The sequence below is a fragment of the Chenopodium quinoa genome, unplaced genomic scaffold (assembly GCF_001683475.1).
Source record: "Chenopodium quinoa cultivar QQ74 unplaced genomic scaffold, ASM168347v1, whole genome shotgun sequence".
NCBI classification, from domain to species: domain Eukaryota; kingdom Viridiplantae; phylum Streptophyta; class Magnoliopsida; order Caryophyllales; family Amaranthaceae; genus Chenopodium; species Chenopodium quinoa.
This window is the reverse complement of record NW_018742577.1, coordinates 2,087,685-2,108,442: the sequence shown is the minus strand read 5'-3', so window position 1 is coordinate 2,108,442 and position 20,758 is coordinate 2,087,685. Positions and strand designations below refer to the sequence as shown.

Below are 20,758 nucleotides of genomic sequence, written 5' to 3'. Positions count from 1 at the left end.
GATGCATATGGATTGTTATATGATTTAATTTAACAAATTTATTTGGTGGTTTTTTTTTTTTTTTTTTTCCTTTTTTTTTGGTTGAAGATTGGATATAAGAATATTAAAAACAGTGATATGAATTCTTATTAGACTTTGATTTAATTAGATGTTGTTTTACATGATAGAACTTAAAGGTAGACTAGCTCCAAGATATATATGACTAATTGATTACTGATTAGTGTGGAGGAAATCTTAAATTAATAAAGATATTCTATTGAGAAGAAATTAAGAGGACTTACAAACATTGTACCAATAATGAACCAATTAATATTCTGCCATAAAAAAAAAATTAATAATAATAATGAATCAATAGATGTGCATATGCTGTAGACAATTGCGAGGATCATAGAAATCAGCGAAGGCTTCAGAAGGTGTAATCTCATCCTTCTCATTATAACACCCTTATTTACACACACATATATATATATATATATATATATAGAGGAAGGCTCATGTAAGAACCCTCCTCTATATAAGAACTCAATCTTATATAAGAACCAATCTCAACCATTTATTAGTTTTGATCCAACCATCTAAAACCATCCTTTAGTAATGACATTTCTGTAATTCTTTTTTTATGTTCTAAATTTTTTTGCCTACTCTTATGTTCTAAATCTAGTCTACCTATTTTCTAATTTTTTTTTTCTATGTTCCAAATTTAGTCTACTTATATACTAAAGTTTTTTTTTTTTTTTTTTTTTTTTTTTTTCTTCCTATGTTCTAAATTTTTCCAACCTATGTTCTAAAGTTTTTTTTCTTCTTCTTATGTTCTAAATATTCTTTTACCTATGTTCTAAATTCTTTTGCCTATGATCTAAATTCAGTCTACTTATGTTCTAAAGTTTTTTTTTCCTAAGTTCTAAATTTTTACTACCTATGTTCTAAAGTTTCTTTAGTAATGGCATTTCTGTAATTCTTTTTTTATGTTCTAAATTTTTTTGCCTACTCCTATGTTCTAAATTTAGTCTATTTATGTTCTAATTTTTTTTCCCTATGTTATAAATTTAGTCTACTTATGTTCTAAAGTTTTGTTTTCTACGTTCTAAATTTTTTCTACCTATGTTCTAAAGTTTTTTTTCCTATGTTCTAAATATTCTTTTACCTTTTGCCTATGTTCTAAATTCAGTCTACTTATGTTCTAAAGTTTGTTTTTTCCTATGTTCTAAATTTTTACTACCTATGTTCTAAAGTTTTTTTTTTTTCTTATGTTCTAAATATTCTTTTACCTATGTTCTAAATTTGTTTTTTCCTATGTTCTAAATTTAGTCTACTTATGTTCTAAAGTTTTTTTTTTCCTATGTTCAAAATTTAGTCTACTTATTTTCTGCTCATATAACTTAGTGCTAATTTAATTTGTTTTATTGGATTTTTTTTTTAAAAAAAAACATTTGAAGTTTTTTTTAGTTATTTATAAAGATAACCTATGAAGGAATTGAACCTACATCCTCTATGCATTTGCATAATGCTCTTCCAATTGAACTAATAGGTTTTATCATATGTTCTAAATATTATTTGCATATGTTTTAAAATTTATTGCTTAAGCTCTAAATTTTTCAATCTAAGCTCTAAATATATGTATGTTCTAAACTATTTTCCTATGTTCTACATTTTATTGTTTATGTTCTGAAGTTTTCTGTCCATGTTCTAAATATATATCTTATATTCAAATTTTTTTGTCTATGTTCTAAATTTATTTCGTATGTTCTAAATTTTTTTCATATGCTCTAAATTTTTTCTGTATGCTCTAAATTTTATCCTATGTTCAAAATTTTTTCTACCTATTTTCTATTTTTTTTCCGTACGTTCTAAATTTTTTCTATCTATGTTCTAAACTTTATCATATGTTCTAAATTTTTACCTTATGTTCTAATTTTTTTCACCGTATGTTCTAAATTTTTAGTATATGTTCTAAACTTATTTTCTATGCTCTTTTTTTTTTTCCCAATATTCTAAATTTCCAATTTTTTTTCCTATGATCTTTTTTTTTTCCCAATGTTCTATATTCCTATGTTCTAAATTTTTACTATGTTGCAAATCATTTTCTTATGTTCCAAATTTTTCCTATGTTCTAAAGTTGTTCGTATATTCTACACCTATGTTCTAAAGTTTTTTCTACCTATGTTCTAAAGTTTTTTTTTTTCCTATGTTCTAAATATTCTTTTACCTATGTTCTAAATTCTTTTGCCTATATTCTAAATTTAGTCTACTTATGTTCTAAAGTTGTTTTTCTTTTCTATGTTCTAAATTTTTACTAACTATGTTCTAAAGTTTTATTAGTAACAATGTCAATAATTTGTGCAAAATTTGGGATAGTAGAATGTAACGAGTAAGTAACGGCACTCAATGTAGGAATTAGGTGTATTTGAATCAAAGGTTAGCCGTGAATTAACCTTTCCCTAATATGAGACAATGCTCCAATCGTGTCATTACCGTTACATAATCTAGGTTTAGTTAAGCATAATTAAACATGCCGCTCCTGAATGAGCATAATCCCTGCAACACACAACTGAAAGTTTAATTGACAGTTCATTGTGTTTACTGACCCAAGACGGGAAGTCATCACCTTAACCATTGGAATTCCAATAAGAGGCTCAGACTTTCGAATGCACCAGCTTATTGTCCTACCAAAACAAGACAGTTGAATGCGAAGAATATCGACGACACAAAAATGAAGGCTAAAGCAGTCCCATAATATAGAATGAACTATACTCTTTATTATTGCCAGAAATGGGGAACAAAAGAAAAGGCCAAAGATAAAATAACAAATAGAAACCAAAACACCAACGCCTAGAAACTGCCAAAAAAAACCCGAACAAAAACAGGAAACAGCAATAACAGCAAGCAGAAACAGCAGCAGCAAGTGGAACCAGCAGCACCAACCTACAACAGCAGCAGCAACAAGAAACAGACCTCAGCAGACCAGCTGCACCACCAAACGGACAACAGCAACAACCCGAGCCCAGAAGGCCAGCTGCAGCACCAGACAGCAACACAGCACAAAGAAACAGCAGCTAGCAGGAGACTAGGCTGCTAACACCAAGAACAGCACCCGCAGCACCAGGAAATAGCTAGCAACACACAGCAAGGCAGGCATCACAGCCTGAACCAGCACCACAAACAGCAGCCTGAAACAGAGAAAGCCAGCCTGCACACCAAGCAACAGCTGCACATAACAGCACAAAGCAGGAAAGCTGGAGCAGGACACAGATAGGAGCAAGAAACAGAAAAGAGCAAACCCAGCTAGGCAACAACAGTCAACACCAAATCATTATAGTTCACAAAAGAGAAGAGGACCAGTCTAGACCAGAATGGAAGAGCACCACATGTAGCTTCAAAACTTCCCATAAAACAAAATGGAGAATAACCAGAAGTGTTGAACGAATAATGCTGGTTACTTCATATATTTCCACAATGATCAACACCATGTTCTAAAAGAGTTTAGAACATGCTTAAAAAGAGTTTAGAACATGCTAAGCTATGTCAGTTGCTTGCGTATCTTAAAAGTGTATTTTAGATCATAACATTGACATTCTATAAACATATCGACAAGAACAACGTGGAAAGATCAACACCATGTTCTAAATTATTTCAACCTATGTTCTAATTTTTTTCTATGTTCCAAATTTTTTCTACCTATGTTCTAAAGTTTATTTTCAGCCCTGCAATCACAAGTTCACAACCAACAACCCCTAACCAATTAGCTGCTGTTGCATAAATCAACCACCACACCACAACCCCTACAAGCAGGGGCAATCGCACCAACATCACCAATTTCGAAATCAAAATTCGAAAAAATCAGCAAAAATTGAACCCTAAATTCGAACTATAGATCCGCAAAAATAAGAAAAAATAGAACATAGATAATAAGCCAGATTTGTTTTTAGACATGACGAATTGATGCAAGCAGAACAAGTAATGCCAAGTTGTTCAAGCTATGCTTGCTCATTAATCGAGTTTAAAAGTTTTGTTTAGCCTGAATTGTTTACTTAACAAACAATTTTTAACAGAACTTATTCTTATTCTTGAGTGTATCGAGGTAGGCATTATACACAAGTAGTTGTTACACCATAATTTGGATGACTACTGCTATGAACTGAACTAATGACCAACAAAAAAAGGAAAAAAATAAATGTTTTTCAATTTTAATAACACGAGTTTAATTACCCAAAACCTGATATATTTAATCAATGAATCAAAATTGATACAGAACATTACAGCAATGAATATAAGCAGGGAAAAATGGCTGCAAAGCCACTAATATAATCATTGTGCTATACACACTATTGCACAAAAAAGAGAGAAAACAAGCGGTTTGTTGTGTGTTGAATCCTAAATCCTAAATTTGAATACCCTAAATTAGAATCCTAAATCCGCAAAAAAAGAACCCTAAATTCGAACGCGAAATTTGAAAAAATCGAACTCAAAAAAATCAAACTCCATGCGAAATTCATTAAAATCAAAACAGAAAAACGCAAATATCAAATCACAAAATCGCAAAATCAAATCAAAAAATCGGAAACATAAAATCGCAAAAATCAAATCAAAAAATCGCAAAATCTATGAACATCATGCTAAGTTCATGGAAATTTGAACAAAATCGAAAAAAAAAACAAACCTGAGTCGAAAATCCTTCATATGCAATTTCTATGGAGATTTTTGGGGTTTGCAGAGAGAGAATGTGATGAACACGAAGAGAGAGAAAGTTAGAGGAGAGAGAAAATTTTGATCGGTTGGTAGAGGGTATAAGGAAAAATACGTGTTTTAATCTTAACCGTCTAAATTACCTTAATCCTACGGCTGAGATTGGTTCTTATATAACTAGGGTTCTTATATAAGGAGGGGTTCTTACCGGATCCCTCCCCTATATATATATATATATATATATATATATATATATATATATATATATATATATATATATATATATATATATAAAGTCACTTATTAGGGGAATTGTAGCGAGTTTAGTTATTTTTAGCTTGGGAAAATGAATTTTGGATTTGTTTTGAAAGGTGAGTTTTGATAAATAAAAAGGTTTAGGTAATTAGGTATATTAAATTAGGGTAGATATATATAAATATATAAAAGGTCATCCAAGTCATGTTTAGAAATTTCGGATACGTACAAGTGAAGAATCATAAGTAACTTAATGCTCACTAGTTATGTTTAGAAATTTCAGATAAGTGAAAATTAGATCAATAAAATACACCTTTTGTGTTTTAGCACCTATTGTTTAATTTATATAAAATTATGTATAAATGAACACAATGCGTCAATAAAAAAAGTCTTCTACGTATGATGAAAATCTATATAAATATGCGCACACAAATAAATCAAGAGATTGTTAGCATACAAACAAATTAAGGTAAATAAAGCACCTCATAATCTTAATCATATAAACTAGTGTTTAGCCTGGACCATGTCCCGGGTCAATACGTTAATAAATATTAATGTATTATACTTTCACTACTACAAATCCCTTAGTTTCTGGACGCTATGTGCTCGACGCCATGTATCAAGCGTTAGCCAAAAAAATTATTTCCGTGTTTTTTCGACGCTTTTAAGCGTCACCATTAGATCTCGACACATAAAAGCGTCGAAAAAAATACATGTGATATGCACGTGACTGTCTATATCCCGGGACTTCAAATTTCAGAGGAAAAAAAGCGGGCTAATTAAATGAAACCAAAAAAAAAAATAATAAAAAATAAAAAATAAACCGCCATTCATACGCAGTTAGCAGTCAGAAGAAATAAAAAAAAACCCTTTAGCTCCCAACAACGAACCCTATGCTTGCTCACGCACAATCACTCTCATCTAATCTCTAAAACCACTCGAAATTGTTGAATTTTCGTTGCTCTCTTCAATATTTTCTTCAATTTTCGGTAATCCTCTCGCTCTTGTCATCAATTTTCCGTAGGTTTTGGTTGATATATCAATTTCGTAGGTTTTGGTTATCAATTTCGTTGCTTATGCTGAATTTTTGTTTATTCGTTGCATGTATGGGAATTCTTTTTGCTAATGGGATTTCGAAACCACCCACGCAGAGAAGTGAAGAATTTATATCACAGGTCATGGTCTAATTTTTTTTTTTAAATAATACTTTTTATTATTGATTGGTATTTTTTTGGTTGATTATGTTTATTGAATTGTTGATTTTTTGTATTAATTTTGTCAAATTTTAATTTTATTTGGGGTTTCTGGGATCGTCACCTACTGCATACAGAGTCATCGTGCTCTACCATTTTGCAGTTTCTGCTTCAGTGTCAACTATCTGTATTTTCTCCACATTCAACATCTTTTGTACCAATATGTCCATTAAAAACGCTTGTTCTGTAACGTGACCAGTAACACTGTCTGAGATAGAGAATTCTTAGTAGCTATATTATCATCTTTTTGCAAATATCTAAAATGGTTTTGATCAAAATAATGCTAACGACATTTAATTGGGAAATGCTGTTTCTGACAAGGCCTCCTGTCATTAGCCACCGTTATAGGCTTCTCAATATTTGTTGTGTCTGTGTGTTACTGCCTCACTTTGTTTCCGTTTATTTACATACATTTAGCTAATTATCTTTACGGCCTATATAAGCATCTTGTTGCCTTTGTCTGTTGCTAAGCCTGTGTTGCCAGAGCTTCCTTTTTATGGAAAAGATGTCGAATGGGCCCAGGTCTTCTCTGCCCATGCTTTGTCTTTCCTATGGCTGTCTGGTGAGCTCTGTCTTTCATGCGCTGCCCTAGACAGGAGATGTGTTGCCCTGGTTATTGACCTTGTCAGCGTGTCAGTTATCTCTCCACTTAATCTCTATGTATCTCTTTCTCTATAGTAGACAAGTGGAGTTTCTAGTTATTGGGATGAAGGCACAACTTCAGAGTCTTGAGCCAAAGGGGGAGCCGAATTCTTATTTTGTTTGTTATACCCTTGCTTGGTCAGATATAGGAAGATAGTCTCAAATTTACCTTTGGATATTAAAAAAGATTCAGATAGATGTGTGATTTACAGTAGTGTTATATGTTGATGAATGTGTGATTGTGACTGGATTGTAAGAATTAAGAAGCAATTAGTAGTTTAGTACTGTGCTTTTGTGTCCCATCACATGCTATGTGAGTGCAGGAGTGGAGTGTCAATGATTATTTATCATTCCTAGCCTGTGGAATTGAATCATTGTCAGCTCCCTTCTATGTCCTTTGTTAAGATTATTTATCAAGGGTGCAAGAGATTGTGTGTATTGATGTATGTACAACTTCATGGAAGCTTGTAGTTTTTTTTCCCTTTGTTAGTATGATTCCGTTGAATGTGTACTTAACTTTGATAGCTAGCATAAGTGCTAAAGATTTGCGTTGGCTTATATGTTCATCCTACTACCTCACACAACCCTGTCCTTCCTCTTTTGTTTCCTTTGTAATCCTTGATGTAAGGAAGGGTGGGAATGTGGGATAGCCTATTCTTCTAGTTAATGTTTTCGAAAGTGTTTTGGTACTTTAAACTTGGCTCCCCATAAATTAGCAGATTTGGTCCGCACAGAATCTAGTAGGATAATGTATATATATTTTAGCCATTTGAAATCTATAGAGGTTCCTGCACCTATTTTTATGCCTAACAAGATAATCTTTTATTAAATTATGGTTGATATACATAGAAAACTTTTATTAAATTATGGTTACTTGTCATACGCACAAAGAAAATTTTGTTTAATGTTATTTGGCAGCAACTTGATGCTCTCTCTTAGCAATTGTCAAAAAAAGGGAAAAAAAAAACTTATTGCTGCCTTAATTCTTATCTCACTGATTTCGTCATGGCCCCTTGCAGTAAGTTGCATTTTATAATTGGATTCTATAACATTTTATATGCTGATATGTGTACAGAAAATAAATCTTAGTTGAGTTCTATTACTCTGAAATAGGCAGATTGTTCATAACTTTTGAAGGAAGGCAGATTGAGAAAGGTCTTATGCTAGGTACAATTGTCCATGTACTTGTGAATTATTGCCAATTGTTGGCTACTTTTGTGAAGTGACTGGTTGCACTGTCGTAGTTAGGCTTATGATACCGAGTTTATTTTTGGAAATACAATGTTAGTAGGACTACTTCAAAGGTAGTCTTAGATTGTTGTTTACACTAGTGTGTGAAAATCTATACAATTTGCGACTAATGGGTGGTTTTAGTGGTGTTTATGACATATCTTAAAATTTGAAGTTGTGTTTTTGTGTTTAATAGGTGACAGAGGAGGAGCTTATCTAAAAATTGTTCTAATTGTGATAGTTGCTGCACTTAGCGAGTTGGCCGAGGTAACTACCCAAATTCCTAAATTATCTTATATGTCATATAATTGTATATTATATTTTTGTGTCATATGTATGGTAGATAGCCCTCCCAAAATAGTTTTAGCTCAATTTATGATATTGACCATATATGAAAAATGTAAGTAATTAAGTTGTAGATCTGTAGTGAGGTATTATATTATATATAATTCATTATGTCTTATCTATGTGCTTATTAATTATATTAAATTAATACGTATATGTATCTATTTTTTTGTGAATGCTTCCATGTATTATTATGTTTGATCACTTTGATTGCATTTTGTCTCCAACCACAATGATAACAGCATATAAAAGCTATAGAAGGGGAAACCTTGGTAAAGTATTGCTAAAATTAACCTAAGTGATGGAATATGTTGTTACACTCTTCTTAATTATAACATTTATAATATTTATTACCAAATTATTGACAACTTATTATTGATACTTATTAATAATTATTAAATATTAAATTTTATTATGAATTCATTGTAGATATGGATACTAGTTGGATTGATTTACCAAAAGGAAAATCTGCCTATTATGAGGGTTGCATGAAATTCTTAGAGATTGCTAAGGAGACTCTTATTGATGGAAAAACCAAATGCCCATGTAATAAGTGTAAGTTAAATAAATGACATCTTTTAGAAGAAGTAGGAGGCCATATTTTATTTAACGGCTTTTATAAGAATTATAGAAAATGGATTTTCCATTGTGAGGGTGAAGGGAGTAAAACCTTAAAGCCCCCTAGTGATCATGGGAAGGAAGTAGATCGAGATGATATGGATGGGCTACTAAGAGCGGCTTTCGGGGTTCACATTCCACAATCCACTAATGAATTCCAAGCCCCATCATCCAATGAAACGAATTTTGATGAGGAAGGTTCATATGACATGCATGAAGAGAGTGATTTTCATTGTGAGGTAGATGATGAAATGCCTTCAAGTAACACTAATGAAGAAATGGAAAAGTATAAACGTCTCATGGAAGCTTCTAACGAGGGTTTATATGAGGGTTGTACTACTTTCTCAAAGTTATCATTTCTCTTACATCTGTTTCACCTTAAGTGTATGTTTCATTGGTCTGCTGAGTCATTTAATAAATTGATTGAACTTCTAAATGACGCATTCCCTCATATTCAAGAGTTTCCATCATCTTACTATGAAGGGATGAAAATAATCAAAGACTTGGGATTAGGATATGAAAAAATCCATGCATGTCCAAATGATTGCATGTTATATTGGGGGGAATTTGCTGATGAAATTGAGTGTCATATTTGTCATACATCAAGGTGGAAAACTATGAAAGGAAAGAAGGGTGACAAAATTGAAAAAGGGAATGAATCAGTTAAGAAAGGTGAGCCAGCTAAAGTTATGCGATATTTTCCTCTCATACCTAGACTAAAGAGGCTTTACATGTCTTCTAAAACAGCAGAGGATATGAGATGGCATTTTAACCGTGAGGATGATAAGATCCTAAGGCACCCTGCAGATGGTGTTGCTTGGAAAAAATTTGATGAAAAATATAACGAATTTTTTGCCGACCCTCGCAGTGTTAGATTGGGATTAGCTAGTGATGGTTTTAATCCATATCGTTTAATGAATACCAATTACAGTACATGGCCAGTGGTTTTAATTCCTTACAATCTTCCACCATGGTTCTGCATGAAGTCATCATCTTTCATTTTGTCCTTGATTATTCCCGGTAAATATGGTCCTGGTATTGATATTGATGTATACTTGCAACCATTAATACATGACTTGAAATTGTTGTGGAAAGGTGTAAATGCTTTTGATGCTTACAGTGGAAAATCTTTTAACATGCGAGCGGCCTTACACTCCACAATAAATGACTTCCCTGCATATGCTATGTTGTCGGGACGGAGTACCAAAGGTTATAAAGCTTGCCCTTCTTGTGCTGATTCCACTAATTCATATAGATTTGGTGGTAAAATTGTCTTCCCTGGACATCGAAAATGGTTGCCAATTGATCATCCTTATCGTTCTGAAGCTCAATTATTTGATGGGAAAGAAGAGTACGGTCTTGCTCCAATCCCTTTAAGTGGGACCGATGTTTTGAAGCAGCAAGAAAAGGTTAAGTATGTTTACGGAACCTCGAAAAAAGCTTCTAACAAAAGGAAAAATAGAGGAACAACAGATATTGATGATGATTATCAAGCTGATGCCGATGATGTTATATGGCGTAAGCAAAGTGCATTTTTTGAATTGGAATATTGGGAACATAATCTTCTTTGACATAATTTAGATGTAATGCACATTGAGAAGAATGTGTGTGACAATCTATTAGGAACTCTATTAGATATGGATAAAAGTATAGATGATCCAGAAGCTAGAAAGGCTCTTGAGAAGAAAAACATTAAACCTCATCTTTGGCTTCAATCTCATCCTAATCAGGCTAAAAAATATATGCCTCCAGCTGCATACACCATGTCTAATGAAGAGAAGGAACGATTTCTAAGAGTGTTAAAAGACATAAAGTTCCTGATGGATATGGGTCTAATTTACAGAGATGTGTCCATTTGAAGCAGCGAAAACTTATTAATTTGAAAAGCCATGACATCCATATCCTTATGCAAGATATCCTTCCAGTTGCTTTAAGAGCATCAAATGCCACAAAAGCCATTGACTTGCTTGAGGAGTTGTCGTACTTTTTCAAGAAGATATGTTCACCCGCTATTGACATTGAAGAACTAGGTTCCATTCAAAACAAGCTTGTGTTAACTCTTTGTAAAATGGAGATAGAGTTTCTACCAACATTTTTCACCATCATGGTTCATTTGCTCATTCATCTAGTGGATGAGGTAAAACTCGGCGGACCAGTTCATTATAGATGGATGTATCCCATTGAAAGGTTAATATCTATATATCTCAATATTCACTCTTATATAAGAAAACTTAACACACATTATTTTTTTTTTTAATATCATTAACATATATAACTTTTGTTTTAAGGTATTTAGCCTTTTTGAAATCTCATGTAAGCAATAAAGCACAACCTGAAGGATCTATAGCAGAAGGGTACCTTTTATGGGAAACAATTACATTTTGCTCAAGATATTTAGAAAGTGTTGAAACGATATTTAGCAGACCGAAAAGGAATGAGGATGGTGTTCCAAACTTTTATACTTATTTATACAATTCTGGTGGTCGTGTACTTGGAAAGAAAGATAATGTTCGTCTTGATGACGAAAGTTTAAAGCAAGCGCATCGCTATGTTTTGCTTCATTCAGATGAGATAAAGCCAGTGCTTGAGTAAGTAGTACTATAAGCAATTTTAGAGTATAATTACTTTTAACTATGTAGTAACACAATTGTCCACTTTTAAAAGTGAGTTCATAGAACAAAAATGGCAACAAGAGAATCAAGTCGGAAGAAGGCAGTTGAATAAGAGTATTGAAAGCCAGTGGATAATCAATGAGTTCGTTGATTGGTTGCAAAACCAGGTTATATGCTTTAAAACGGGGAAAATTTATCTTATTTATTTTTATAACTAATCTATGTGTAACTTTTTTTTTTGAATTATAGGTCAATAATCTAGATGATAGCACAACAGAAGGAAAAATGAGAAAGTCCTTAGCCGGTGGTTTAAGTAACCGGGTAAAAAGGATGAAAAGTGTGGTGATCAATGGTTACAAATTTGATACTATGGATCGTGAGAGATTCCGAAAGACACAAAATTCTGGAATCATGGTAGAAGCCGAAGGCCAAGAGTATTATGGAAAAATCAAGGAAATATTGGAATTTGACTATTATGGTTCTTTTAAGGGTATAATGTTTCGTTGTGAATGGGTTGATGTACAGAGGGGTGTTCAAAACATACCCAAATGGTGGTGTTTGTGTCAATTTTTCAAAGTTGATGCACACTGGTCGAAATTTACATGACGATCCATTTATTTTCTCATCACAAACCAAGCAAGTTCTTTACATTGAAGATGAGATTAAAAAAGGATGGCTTCATGTTATTAAGACTAAGCCTAGGGACTTGTTTGATATACCAAGTGATGAAGAGCTTTTAGAATAACATTGTATTATTTGATTCTTTAGTTTACATGATACATTTGATCATATGAGTATGATATTTGCTTTTGGATTTATGTTCTAGCCATACTCGCTTGATGTGCCCTAGATCTTATAATAGGGACTTAACAATTATTACCTTAATGTTTAAGTTGTCGGGATTACGAGCTCAGTAAAATAAGAAGTCAAAATGACAATGTAGTATAACCTTTATGGTTAGTTTTATGATCATGGCATGAGCTATTTATTACTTAGTATTATGTTGTGTGTGATTTGTGAAAAAGGAAGAGAATGAACTGTGTGATGTTGATAGCCCGTTTTGTTATCGAATTACTAAGTTACATTTTTAATTTCTGCAGAGTACAGAACAGTCTAGAACAGTCTCAGGAGTTGCAGGACCACTAGTTATTCTGGAGAAGGTTAAGGTAAGTCTGGTGTCTTTCATATTATTTTTCTTGTCCCAATTAATATATATCTGGATCAATTTTACTTTTTTTTACTGTTAAATTTACATTTCGTATGAATTGTGTGCCTATTTCTGACAGGGACCTAGATTTCAAGAAATCGTGAATAGTTGTTTAGGAGACGAATCAACTCGTAGAGGTCAAGTTTTGGAAGTTGATGGTGAGAAGGCTGTAGTTCAGGTACTTAAAGTTTATATCTTGAATTGTTTGTTTATCTTTTACATTTTGTGACACTAGTTTTGTTTGAACTTAGTGTACTATAGATTTGGGTATTGGTGGTCTTAAATTCTGCTAAGTTTAAAACGTAGTGCTCAGGAAGATCCAGTTCAAGCCTATTATTCTGCCCGAAAGTCTGAAACCGAGGTCCTTATGGTGCTTCATAGTAAGATATTCTAAGAATTTATTGAATCAAGAATGTATTGTTTGATTCTGTAAATGTGCTGGAAACATTTGTATCCTGTGAAATCTACAAATCAGAAATATAAAATACTTAGTAGCTGTTATGTTCTTATCCTGTGGTCATGTAGGTATGACTTATCGATTAAAAAGAGAAAGGGCTGCATCTACTGCCCCTCGTGCATATATGAGTGGAGATGCAACACATGATTCACAACCAACCAAAAAACAAGCTAATGAGCGAACGTCCCAAGTCCCAACGACAACTGTTAAATGGGGACCGTTTTCTCCACCAGCTGCCACTAAAGTAAAGGTTGTACCTCCATCTTTGAATACATCAACAAGTGCACAAATGCCTATGAAAGATAACAAAGTTGGAGCTATATGGAAAAACCCACCAACTGGAACATCAAGCTCACAAAAAGCACCAGCATCAACTTACAACTCACATAAGGCACCTTCACCTAATGTACCAACAACATCAAACGCACCCCCATCAAACGCACCTGGCAATCTTAAGACTCCAACTTTAAGTTCTCATAAGGTGGCTGAAGAACCATCAGGTTTTGGTAAAGAAACTCCACCCACACTTTCATCCATGAGCTTACCTAACATCCCACCTTCTATTACATCAAAGTCACTAAAATATCCTTCTAAATCTTCTTTCAATTCTGATCAGCCCTCCTCCTTAAACTTACTCAATTCAAATGAGAAAAGCAGAAAAGAAGATGTTAATATTGAAACAGAGGAAAAGAATTGTGAGGAAACAAAAAAAAGCTCAAAACTATTAAAGTCTCTACGATCAAAGTCACATCCTGATTGGCCTATGACTGTAGATGATTTTGATGACAAAGAAGAGGTCTTGACAGTAGGTATGTTTACTTTTTGAATTTTTTTTTTACATATTCTTAATTCTTTTTTTTGGTTGATAGTTTTGACGTATTAATGAATATATTATTGACTTGTTTATGGTCAATGTAAATCTGCTTATTATATAATTTCAGTATGTAGATAGATGTGTGTATTTTGAAGTATATTATGCTTCTTGTCACATCAATGCTTTAGCAAGCAGACCATTATTTCTGTGAATGATTTATTATGAATTTTAGTAAAGTATCATGCTTTTTTTTTTTTTTTTTTTGTATATTGCTTCTATGATGTAGCATCAAGACTATATCTCACCACATGGAAATGCTTGTAAGAGTTGTGTATTAAATAGTTGCATTGTGTGTTTTGTATGCTGATTGCCTTTTCATTATTGATTGCATGTTTCTGCACTAGAAAATAAATTAGGAATTTCTATTTTTTGCTGATAGCATTTCTCATTTGGTGAGTCGCTACTGCAATGCTGTATTGCTGTGGCATGCTTATGGTGACTGCAATGTATTAGAAAAAGTTGAGAAAGAAAATAGAGAGAGAAGTTTGGGGAAAGAATTCCAGGCACACAAAAGTCAGATACTAACAGAGTAACAGCATACGCAGTAGGTCATCAAAAGTGGAACTGGCATTGAGGAACTGAATAGCCTGGCGAAAGTACATAATATATCCTTACTGTAAAACGAATTCTACTTTATGAAATGTTTTGTACTTTATTGCTAAAATTGTTTTGACATATTAGCAATTAGCTTACAGGTTTTCCAAATGTTACTTTGTCAGAAACTCGGAATTTTTTAGACATGTTCTATTTCATTTTCTTGTTTATATATTTTCCAAATGTTACTTTGTCAGTACTCCTCATTTTTTATTTGTGCAGATGCCAATGGTAACGTTGTATACTTGAGTGGTTCTATTCAGCCTATTGATGTTTGGAGTAATAACGGTGTCAGATTTTATGTCGAATTTAATGAGCTGTACCAACCCATCCGAAAAGGTGGGCATATTTTAATCCGATTCCTTGGTAACATTGCGAAGATAGAGACGTATTGTCCACTTGGAGAAGAGGATTGGCATGCTATTGATGAGCATTTTAAAAAGATGATAATTAATGAGATGAGAGTATGTATCTCCTTTTTTATATTACTTTTCATAAGAAACTTTTTTTTCATTCATGAATTAATTTATTTTTACTAACCTATAAATACTGTTACTAAAGTAACTTGTTTTTCATGTATAAGGATCGCTTTGTGATTCCCATAGGTGAACTATATAACAAAGCAGCCCTCAAGCGTGTTAATAAAAGTTGGAGGCAATATAAGTTTAATCTTAAGAAGGATTACTACAAACCAACAGAGAAAACTTTAGAAGAGATGTGTAGTGCTACACCACCGCATGGGATTAGTAGTCAAAATTGGGTAAAGCTACTTAAGTATTGGGATTCGGAGAAAGGGAAAGTAAGTACATTTCTTCCTATTTGAAATATCAGACATCATGTTTTCTAATTAGAGTTAATTTTGGTCTTAATGCAAATATAATTTTATATATGACTTTGAATATGAGTGCAGTCACTAGCAACATGTGGTAAAGCAGCACGGGCCTCCCTAAATCAATTACATAGATGCGGTTCTAACAGTTTTGCGAACAAACAAGCTGACCATGTATTAACCATTCTTATTAATGATCTGCATACGTTACAAACATATATTGTAACTACTATATTCTGAACTTATCTTGTTCTTATTTTCACTTATGCTTCTTGCATTAATAATATATATAGGAAGATGAGCATGGAGAAAAGATGAGCTTATTAGCTCTCTGGATAAAAGCTCATACAGGCAAGGATGGAAGTTTTCTTCCGGGCACAGTGACGGAAGATTTTGTGGTAAAAGATCTAAATGTGTTTTAAAGCTTGTCATTTTATGCGGAAATGAGTCGATCTTTCACTATATTATTATTTGATGTTTTTTATAGGATGATGCGAAAGCTAAAGTTGAACAATTGAGGTTGATAAACCCTTCTAAGTCCCAACAAGAACTTGAAGATGAAGCCTTTGAGCTGACCATGCATGGTGGAGAGATCCCTGATCGTCCTACAGGTTACGGACTTGGGGTTCGAAAGAGCGACATTTACGGGGTGCATGCTTTGCTAAGGAAGGACGGGTCTAGAAGAATTAAACAAAGGACCGTGGTAATGGATAGTAATGTGAAAGAGGAAATGTCTGCTTTGCACAAAAAAAATGAAGTACTTGAGAAGGAAAATGAAAAGTTAAAAGACCAAGTACAAGAGAATAATATTCTTCTTAAAACCCTTATCGGACAGTTTTCCCAAATTGTTGGTGGAGTTAATGATGGAAAGGGTTCAACAGAACTTCTTAATTGTGCCAAATCAGTCTTGGGAGTGACAAACCAACAGGTCATTTTCTATCTATTCTGATAAAATTTAAGAATAACCATCATTTTCATAAATTAATGCTGTCAATATGTTTTGTTATTGCTGGTAGTTATGCTTTTGCTGTTGAGTGATGTTGTGCATTGCTGTCAATATGTGTGTGTTAATTCTTTGAGTTAGATTGGTAAAAATCATTTAGCTTTTACAGCTCATATTTAAAAACTTTAGCTTCAGCAGGCCCAACATATGATATTATGATGCATAAGCTTTGATGAAAAATCGTTTTCATTTTGTTTGTTCTGCATCTGGTATGAACTCACATCCCAAAGGAACTTCGGTGCAAGATCCTTAATTCTTGAAATGATTAGTTCTTCATCGCTGATAATTATAAATCCCTGCATAAAAAACATTACACTTCAGGACTTGAGTTGGTAACAGAATCTAAAGGATGTTTGTATAGTTATGCTTTCTTTCCATCATCTATATTCTTTTCCCTTAATGACATATTAAACCCTTAACGCCTTACAAATTGTCTACCCACGAGAATGGACACATGAGCATAGTTTGGCATGAAATAAGCTAACTAACTGTACTCAAGACCAGCCTATTTCTGTACATACAAAACACATTACTATATAGAAGCGCATAAACAAGGAGTGTAAAAGAACTCGGTTCAATGTGGAAGGTGAGAGGATGTTTTCAATAGACCACCTACAAGATATAAGAACAATCAACAGATGATATTACGTGTTAGTTGACTGGAGTATTTAGAATGATAATCCAATGCCAAGCAGGACATGCTCGAATATTTGACAAGTCTGTGTGCTTTTGGTTAGGAAGGGTTTGGTTTGTGAGTTCTCCTTTTTTCGGAATCATAAAGGATCCCCATCTTCTCTAATATGTCTGGTAACCAAACAATTGAAATGAAGGTCGAAAGCAGATCTTATTGAGTTGAAATCTAATTTTCAGAGAAAACAAAAATGTCATCCTCCAACCCAAACACTGGCTGGGGTGTTCTGTTCTCTGTGTCTTGCTGCTACCTGCATCTTCCTTGTTTTGTTGCTGTTCTCTGTGTCTTGTTGTTGCCTGCATCTTCCTTGTTTTGTTGTTGTTCTCTGTGTCTTGCTGCTGCCTGCATCTTCATTGAGTTGTATTTCTTTAACAATCAAAATATTATATTATACTTATATTATATTTTTTTTTGAAGGTTATGAATGCAACCGGAGAACAAGGAAAATCTACTAAAGATGGAAATTAACCTACTATGCAAATTTTTTTTTTAATTTTATAGTTAGTATTTAACTTAGGTAGGCGTCAATCTAACTTTTTAATTAGTTGGTAGTTGATATATGTAATAATAATGATGATATTTTGGACATGATATATATTGATCATTATATATATTTAATTGAAAAAACTTATTGTATGTTTTATGATTAACGTGCTGAACATGCTCTGCGCTGTTTATTGGTGTTTGTAATTTTTTGGTGTTAGATCATTGGTGTTTGTAATTTTTTTTGCAGCTTTGCAGCCCTCTTGATAATAGAATATTATTGGTAATATATAAAAAAAACAGTATAAAAAAATCTAGACGCTTTTTGTTGTCAAGATATTTTACTTAAACCATTTTTAAATTTCCCGCCACTATTTCTGTGTGGACATAAAAAAGCGTCTCAATTGATTTTGAGACAGAAAACAACGTCCAAAATGTAGACGGGAAAAAGCGTCTAGAAATTTGGCGATTGCACTTTTATACAGAATTTCTCGACTGTTAGTATATTTTATAAGACGTTAATAAGCGTCGATATTTCAGACACAAAAAAGCGTCACAAAATATTGGGACGTATAAAAGCGTCGAGATTTGTGACACAAAAAAGCGTCGCAAATTTCTCGACTTACTTTTTTTCGACGCTTTTGTAAAGCGTCGAGAAAAAAAATAGCGACGCTTTTCCACGTCGTAAATAATGGAAAAAAGCGTCTCAAAAGAGCGGGATTTGTAGTAGTGTTTTCATGTATTATATTTTATGCAGACGGAATTCTACTTTTAATATTTTGTATGTACATAATATGTTAAATACTTTTATTTTAGATTTAGTTTAAGAAAAAATTTGTCATGTAAAAGTACAAAGAAAAACACTCTCATGGTTTACATTAAATATATTTAAGAACAATAAATTGACTAAATTATTAGATAGCAAAGTTGGTATGATTTCTTATTCATTTCCCATGAACCCAAGTTCGAAACAAAAACATTTTTCAATTGACACGTGGCATTCACATTTCTAATTGGTGTAGCTTTTAATTTACTTGCGCGCATATATTTTTACATAGGCTTTAGGAATTTTTATAAATTTATTGAATATGAACTTAACATAATAGCGTTGAAGTATAATAGTGTGTTGGCCGGCAATCAACATTCCTTTTTTCCTTTTTTATTTTTTTATTTTTTATTTTATTTGTTCCTACTTGGGCCGCAGTTGAAGTAGAAGCCTTAGCATAAAGATATTAAAGTTGATCCAACATGGTTGTTAGATGAACATATCGCACAACATTTAATCACTCTCTCTAGCAACTGTTACAAGCTTTCGACACTAAACTTGCGCATTTCCTTTACTATACAATCCCCTCTTACAGTTAAACTTGTACTTCTGATCTATCTCAAATCATCTAAGAAAAAGATAGGCTCTATGCTTTATGTATCTACTTGTACTTCTAATCTATTTCTTCTACTTGGTATTTCTTACAGACTCATCTTATTCGATTCAATAAAATGTGTTGAACAGATACAACTAATAATTGGCGGCATTTGCTACGTTTTAATTTCCTTCATGTATCCTAGATTTACAAATAAAACAAAAATAAATAAGATGTATATAATTATATTTCGATGAATGCGATTTCATTTGATTTTTGTAAAAAGCATTGATTTGAATATAATGAACACTTTTTTTTTTTTTTTTTTTTTTTTTTTCCGAAAATGCTAATCAATAAGCATATATGCGTTTTAGGCAACTCAAAAGTGAGAAAATATTCTGACCCATTTTTAATTTTTGTTGACTTTAGGGTCCAAGCCCAATCCACAACGGACTTTAGAGTCAATAAAGCCCAAAATATAAGAGAATCATGCAATCCAAACTAAAGAAGACTACCGGAGAAATGAGGCCCGACTAAAAAAGATGCTAGCGATAACCATCACAAGAGCGTGGGAAGTGACTGCAATGCATAACTGCAAGGGACATTAGAATAAAGGACATCGATCAAACAATCAACATTGCAATTTACATGTCTTTAGGCTTCAATTCATTTTTGTTTTTTTTGAAAAATTAGGCTTCAATTCGTAGTTCTTAGTTCTATAGTATTCTAGGCTTAGTAGCCTAGATTAGTTTAATAATAGCGATAGCATTAGTATGTTATAATCTCTTGAAAAAGTTGCTCATTTCTGATTGTGATTAATCATAGAGATATAGTAACTCTTCCTCCTTGCATCTAATTCAATTGTACGTAAACTAAATAGATCAAGTTTTTCAAACTTTTAATAAGCGGCACAATGCGAAAGCTAACTAAGATGATTTTTTTTTTTTTTTTTTTTTCAACGAAGACAGTTAGACATAAAGTCATAGTACATTAATACTAATTGAAGTGCACGTTCCGAACTTCCAAGATGATTGTTGATGATTAAACAAATGCACATGCAGTACGAGTAGTAGTAATATTGCATGAAGTTGCATCTAAAATCCTCTCAACGAACCTTACTTTTGACTTTTGATCGATAATGTACCGTACAGATTGCACACAACTTAATTATGCAGTCTCTTAGTCATAGTTTAAGTCTCTTTCAATTCTTTAATATGACAATTGATCTCATATATCCCTTTTCATCCAAGCAATTGCTAATTACTACGAAAATGACTTGTAACTTTTAGTTGTGAGTTTGAGATTACGGGATCCGCTGGCTAATCTATTAACGCGTGATTTAATAGATTCAGTTCAATCAATTCAAATTTGAGGTAACAAGACACTCAATCTAATATAGATTATTTAAAAAAATTTACAATGGCTACAATAATTTTGTAGCAAGTATAATCTTGTAACCATAATCCTAATTTGTTTATGTTAAAGTAACATTATTGTTTATTACTTAAGTTGACAAACATAATTTATTGATAATTAATCTAAAATAATTGTTTATTTTACGGATTTTTTAAAGAAAATTTGTTCATTTTACAATTATAAAAAATGAAATGATTGATCAATG

General features: G+C 32.6%; 3 protein-coding genes across 6 annotated transcripts; all 3 read left to right on the top strand.

The window, feature by feature from the left end:
- The first annotated feature begins 5,499 nt into the window (after positions 1–5,499).
- On the top strand, positions 5,500–17,994 carry LOC110720933. Of its 4 annotated transcripts, XM_021900030.1 has the most exons (13): positions 5,500–5,927; positions 6,090–6,113; positions 8,260–8,330; positions 12,739–12,804; positions 12,925–13,023; positions 13,097–13,225; positions 13,371–14,111; positions 14,993–15,234; positions 15,354–15,569; positions 15,681–15,773; positions 15,893–15,997; positions 16,087–16,527; positions 17,711–17,994. In XM_021900030.1, the coding sequence occupies exons 6-13, from the start codon at positions 13,213–13,215 to the stop codon at positions 17,759–17,761; spliced, it is 1,902 nt and encodes a 633-aa protein (XP_021755722.1). In that variant the 5' UTR covers positions 5,500–5,927; positions 6,090–6,113; positions 8,260–8,330; positions 12,739–12,804; positions 12,925–13,023; positions 13,097–13,212; the 3' UTR covers positions 17,762–17,994. The 4 variants fall into 4 exon arrangements, with proteins under 4 accessions (XP_021755722.1, XP_021755720.1, XP_021755719.1 ...); XM_021900028.1 differs by lacking the exon at positions 5,500–5,927 and having other exon boundaries at positions 5,963–6,113; positions 13,152–13,225; XM_021900027.1 differs by lacking the exon at positions 5,500–5,927 and having other exon boundaries at positions 5,963–6,113.
- Positions 8,840–10,885, top strand: LOC110720705. The gene is made up of 3 exons (XM_021899756.1): positions 8,840–8,963; positions 9,069–10,544; positions 10,650–10,885. Exons 1-3 carry the CDS (start codon positions 8,840–8,842, stop codon positions 10,883–10,885), a joined length of 1,836 nt encoding a protein of 611 aa, XP_021755448.1.
- LOC110720934 lies at positions 9,950–12,732 on the top strand. The gene is made up of 3 exons (XM_021900032.1): positions 9,950–11,213; positions 11,315–11,614; positions 11,691–12,732. Exons 1-3 carry the CDS (start codon positions 10,933–10,935, stop codon positions 11,854–11,856), a joined length of 747 nt encoding a protein of 248 aa, XP_021755724.1. The 5' UTR covers positions 9,950–10,932; the 3' UTR covers positions 11,857–12,732.
- Positions 17,995–20,758: the final 2,764 nt, after the last annotated feature.